Here is a 6,000-nt window from a genome sequence, read left to right as displayed (position 1 = left end):
TTTGAAAAAGTAACTGTGAGCGGGCTATGGAAAAGTTGTTATAGGTTGTGGGCTGTAAGAAAGCTAAAAGCCGTTTGGTGAAACAATTGTGACTTTTTGGAAACACTTACAAAAAGTAACTGTGAGCGGGCTATGGAAAAGTTGTTATAGGTTGTGGGCTGTAAGAAAGCTAAAAGCCGTTTGGTGAAACAATTGTGACTTTTTGGAAACACTTACGAGTAAACCCCACATGTCATTCACAGTCCACCCCACTGAACTCTCTTTCTCTCTCACTGACGAGCGAACCCAGTATCTTCTTCTTCCTCCCAGCGCACAGATTGATAGGAGAAGGGAGGAGGGGAGTCGTGCGCGGCTCCGATGGCCGTCGGCGAGGCCTTCCCGACACCCGCGGCCAGAGGAGCTCGCACCAGTGTTTGAGGCGCCCGCGGCGTCGGAGCTCGCACCCGTGACCGGAGGAGCTCGCGTCGGAGGCGCCCACAGCCGGAGGAGCTCGCGCCCACGGCGTCAGAGCGGAGGCGCCCGTGGCATCGGAGCGGAGGGCCGAGCTTGCTGGCGGCGGCGGATGGGAATAGAAGGGGGAAAACGAATCGGTATCTCATAACCAGTGACAGGTGGGTAATTTTTTTGAAGTTGCCCACCTTCGCAGCCGGAGAAAGCATGGGGGAAGTTCCTGTGAGTTTTGTACCGAGGAAAAGTAGGTTTGGCCCAAAGCACCTATGGGTTTGCCACCCCTTTGGTTGGCTTTTGACTTTGTAAGAAGCAAAAGCAGGTTGGGAAGCTCAACCAAAGGGGCTTTATTACTCCCTCCATTCTAAATTATAGGTCGTTTTGGATTTTTTTAGATTCATAGATTTTACTATACACTTAGATATACTCTATGCCTAGATACATAATAATATATATATTAGAAAAGTCAAAACGGCGGAATACTGGGCTATCGTGGCCGCAAAGACATGCTGGCATCACATCATGCATGGTGCATCTGAATTATGTGGGCCGTAATAAATAGTGGATGGATTATCAGAGAGAAGGAGAACATAGACAGACAGGGACACACGACACACCAATACAACCCGTCGAACACAACGGGCCAAGCGATCGACTCATCAGTCGTTTCACGGGTCACGCGAGACGCACAGCGCGCTCCGCGCCTTTTCAACCTGTGCAGCCCCGGGTTGGGCCCTCAAGGATGCAGAGCCGAGTACGTCAGGTACCTGTACTCCGCCGCCGCGTCCTCCTCCTCCGCCGCCGCCCGTGCGGCCGCGCCGGCTGGCTCGCCGGAGCCGCGGTATTTGGGGCGGCACGGCAGGTAGCTGTTGACGGGGCAGGACTTGGTCTGGCGTTGGAACTTGGCGCACTCCTCGTGCGAGCGCTGGTTGGGCGCCCACTGGATGCAGTTGCGGTCGACGTTGAGCCTCCCCTCCTTGATCAGGTCCCAGCAGCATGAACCAAGCGACGTGAAGTAGTTGCCGGAAAGCGTGAGGTTCTTGAGGCGGCCGAACGCGAGCCGGCAGAGCGCGTCGGGCACCTCGCCGTACAGGAGGTTGTCCGCCAGGTTGAGCTGCTCAACCTTGCGCAGGCACGCGAACGACGCCGGGATGGTGCCCGTGAGCTGGTTGGTGCCGGCATCGATGACCGTGGCCTTCTCCAGCAGGCCCAGCTCGTAGGGGAGGCACCCGCTCAGGCTGTTGTTCAGGAAGAGCACCTCGAGGAGCGTGCCGGCGTTGTGGGAGATGGACGTTGGTATCTCCCCCGTGAACCGGTTGTTGGCGAGGGAGAGGTAGTTCACCGGCGACTGCCCGATGTTGTCCGGGAGGCTGCCGGAGAACTGGTTGTTGTTGACGAAGATGGCTTGGATCCGCGGGAACCTGCAGAAGACGCCGGCGGGGAGCTCGCCGTAGAAGCTGTTGAACCTGATGTCGATGAAGGTGGCGTTGGTGAGGCCGAGCACGTCGGTCGGGAACGGGGCCGGCGCGAGCCTGTTGTTGCTCAGGTCCAGCTCGTAGAAGTACTGCAGGCCGCCGAGCGCCGGCACGGCGCCGCCGAAGTCGTTGGAGTTGGCGTGGAACAGCGCCAGGTCCGGGAGGCTGTTGATGAAGCCCTGCAGGGAGTCGGAGCGCAGCATGTAGCCGTTGAAGTCGACAGACGCGATGGTCCGGTCCGTCACGTTGGGCGGCCGCTCGCAGAAGAAGCCCTTGTAGCTGGAGCACAGGTCGGTGCCGCTCCAGCTCGGGGTGATGCCCATGGGGTCGCACGTCACCGTCTGCCTGAACTGCTGGATCACCAGGTACGCCCGGTACAGCCGCTCGTTCTCGAAGTCGCACGCCCGCGGACCCGACGGCGACGGCGCCGGGCTGCTGCCACTGCTGCCTCCCTGACCGCCGCCGCCGCCGCCGCCGATGCCGATGCCGATGCCGACACCCCCGCCGCTGCCGAGGCTGACGTCGAGGTCCTCCCGGCTCAGCCGGCTCGCTCCGGCGCGCGGCGCCGCGAGCGCGGCGCACGAGAACAGGAAGCAGAGGAGGGCGAGGCCCCGCGACGCGCGTGGTGGACCTGCCATTTCCCGGATTCTGATCACGGGAAGCGTCGGTGGCGGAAGACGAGAGAAACGACGAGGCGCGTGCGGTCGTGCGTTTTCACCCGAGCCGAGAGAGCCAGCCGGTTCGGGGCGGGCCCGGTGTCTCTTGGCAATCTCCCCGCGACACGGATGGTGCTGGAGGGAGCTCGACCGCCACCGGCGCGATCGAGTGGGAAACTCGCGATGCCATGGCCGTCAGGACGTGCGGGGGTATATAAACACCCGCACGGCGCGGCGGCACGAGGGAGTTGGTGCGCGCTTGCATTAACCACTTCACTCTGACCAGCCTGGAAGGTTCTGTAGTTGGGAGCGGCAAGTGTGATCTTTCCTGCGATGGCAATTCGCGTGTGCACCAGTGTTGTGGTATGTTGCTTCAGTAACTGCAGTGCTCTGAAAGGAAGCAGTGTCCTTTTGTACTGTAATTCTGTTCGGTATTCACTGTCCTGGCCGCTGTTGTTTCAGTCTTTCGCATGACTGCACGAGGAGCATGTCCTGTTGCCTGTTGGACTGTGCATATGCAATTATGCAGTACTCGAATCCAATATTGGACAGCTTGACTAGTCTGAGCGTCGTGGACGTCTTTGTTGGGATAGTCTACAACAAGAGGAAGAGGGCGCCAACAGCCTCGACTGAGTAGGCGCCTGATTGATCTAGTTTGTTAGCTGGGTAGTTTGTTAGGCTTAAGATAAGGATTAGAGGAGTTAGTTGAGATTTGTAGTGGCCGGCACTCATATAAGCTGAGCGACAGTAGAGGAGGAGAAGCAGAGTAGAATCAATCTCTTCAGAGCCTCCTAGGGAGGGTGAACGTGATCTACTGTTGTGCCATTATCATCAATAAAGCCTTCAGTTTCCTAGCTCTATCATCTGGTATCAGATGGGACTTTCCTTGGCCAATGCTTGCTACCGCCACCGCGCCCACCACCCATGACTCCCCTGCGCGCCCCCACTGCTCCACCGCCACCATGGGTGATGATCTGAAGCACGCCCTGGAAACCATCCTCGCTGACCTCTCCACCATCAAGTCCAAGATGTCCACGATCAAGGGCAACCAGAGCCGCCTCAACGTGGCGGTCAACAGATTGCAATCCGACCACCACTCCTCCGGTGCCTCCCACAGCGGCACCCTCACCGCCCCGCCTCCTCCTCCGCCGCGTGAGCACACCAAACACAAGCTCCGCTTCCCGCGCTATGATGGTAGCACGAACCTGATCCTTTGGCTCTACAAGGCGGAACAATTCTTCTGCGCCAACCGCACATCAAACGACGAGCGCTTGTGGCTTGCCTCTTTCTACATGGAAGGCGCCACCCAGGACTGGTATTACCACCTGGAGCAGAACCATGGCGCCCCCACATGGTCGGAGTTCGTCGACAAGGTGCAACGGGCATTCGGTCCTCCTATGCGCAGCAATCCACTCAGCGCTCTCATGAAGCTTCACTGCATCAGGACAGTGGAGGAGTACAAGGCGCAGTTCCTTCCCCTGCTCGCCCGCTGCCGCACTCTCCAGGAGCAAGATCAAATCAATCTCTTCACCAACGGCCTACACAACCCGCTGCAGACCGACGTCGAGCTCCAGCACCCGGCCACCCTCGATGACGCTATGGGTCTTGCTCGGGCCTTCGAGCACCACCTGCAGCTGGATGACAATGACGATGGCGCTGCGGCACCGGCCCGCTCACCCGCCTACACCAACCCCCCGGTCCGGTCGCCCTCGTTTCACACCCCGATTGGTCCCCAGATGCCACCGCCAGGCGCCAAGACAGCGCCGTCAACTCTGTCCACCCCAACCAAGACCGCCCCTCCAGCAAGCGCTCGTTTCAAGCGCTTGACGCCGCAGGAGATGGCCTAGCACCGGGCAGAGGGCCTCTACTTCAATTGCCTCGAGAAGTTCCCCAAGGACCACAATTGCACGACTAAGGGCTTGTACCTAATGGAGCTTGATAATGACGCGGAGACGGAGCCAGCTCCTTCCGACGATATCGAGATCTCCCTCCACGCCCTCACTGGAATCAAGACAGCTGACGCCATGCACCTGGCCACCTCCATCGCCGGCGCCTCCCTTTGGGCCCTCATGGATTCGGGGTCTACGCATTCATTCATCGCCATGGACATAGCCCGCCACCTCGTTCTCCAGCCAGCGCCACGCCCAGACCTCATCGTGGGGGTCACCAATGGGGATCGCGCCCACTGCGCTGGAGTCTACGCCGCCGTTCTTGTCACCATCGGCAATGAGGGATTATTCATCGACCTCTTCATCCTTCCCCTCCCTGACTACGAGCTTGTGCTGGGCTACCACTGGCTCAAGTCCCTGGGCCCCATCCTTTGGGACTTTGAGCGCTAGACCATGGCGTTCTGGCGACAGGACCGTCACGTCCAGTGGACCAGCGTCACAGTGCCCAGAGATCTGGCCCTTCACACCGTCGAACGCCTGGACCTCCTCCAACTGCTCCTCGCTGAGTTCAGCGACGTCTTTGCCCCACCATCCTCGCTGCCTCCAGCTCAGCCCTGTGATCACCAGATCCATCTCCTCCCAGGCACTTCGTCGGTCATGGTCCGTCCTTACTGCTACCCCCAGTAGCTCAAAGATGAGCTCGAGCGCCAGTGTGCAGAGATGCTACAACATATCCTCATCCGCCCCAACACATCAGCATTCTCATCACCGGTCCTCCTCATGCGCAAGAAGGATGGCTCTTGGTGATTCTGCGTTGACTATTGCGCCCTCAACGCCAAGATGGTGCGCGACATGTTCCCCATCCTAGTCGTCGACAAACTGTTGGACAAGCTCAACGGCGCCACCTACTTCACCAAAATCAACCTTCACAGCAGCTATCACCAAGTCCGGATGCACGATGTGACATTCACAAGATGGCGTTCCGGACTCACCACAGCCACTGTGAGTTCATGGTTATGGCCTTCGGCTTGACAAACGCCCCGGCGACGTTCCAATCTCTCATGAATGAGGTCCTTCACCCCTTCCTGCGTTGCTTTGTGCTCGTGTTCTTCAACGACATTTTGATCTACAGCACATCCCTCACCGAGCATCCGCAACACATCCGAGCGGTCTTGACCACCCTGCGCTCCCACAGCTTGTTCCTCAAGTGCTCCAAGTGCTCGTTCGCGGAGCGTCGGGTGGAATACCTGGGCCACTTCATCTCCAAGGATGCCGTGGCCATAGACCCGGCCAAAATTGTGGCAGTACAAGGTTGGCCAACGTTGTGGTCCGTCTGAGCTCTACACAGTTTCCTCGGCCTCACGGGCTTCATTCACAACTACGACATCATCGTTGCACCCCTGACATTCCTCCTTAAGCGGGAGGCTTTCTACTGGACCGACGCCGCCGCCACTGCCTTCAACGTGCTCAAAGCAGCACCGACATCTAGTACGGTCCTCCAGCTGCCTAACTTCACAGTGTCGTTCTTCATCG

The 6,000-nt window shown here is 58.8% G+C and overlaps 1 protein-coding gene across 1 annotated transcript; it reads right to left on the bottom strand.

Annotated features, from left to right (window-relative positions):
- Nucleotides 1-987: 987 nt before the first annotated feature.
- LOC117862515 (uncharacterized protein At4g06744) lies at nt 988-2,781 on the bottom strand. The gene has a single exon (XM_034746008.2). It carries the CDS (start codon nt 2,558-2,560, stop codon nt 1,184-1,186), a length of 1,377 nt encoding a protein of 458 aa, XP_034601899.1. The 5' UTR covers nt 2,561-2,781; the 3' UTR covers nt 988-1,183.
- Between the last annotated feature and the right edge of the window lie 3,219 nt (nt 2,782-6,000).

Source organism: Setaria viridis, chromosome 7 (genome assembly GCF_005286985.2).
Source record: "Setaria viridis chromosome 7, Setaria_viridis_v4.0, whole genome shotgun sequence".
NCBI lineage: Eukaryota > Viridiplantae > Streptophyta > Magnoliopsida > Poales > Poaceae > Setaria > Setaria viridis.
Note: the sequence above shows the minus strand (reverse complement) of the source record. Positions and strands in the feature narration are given on the sequence as shown.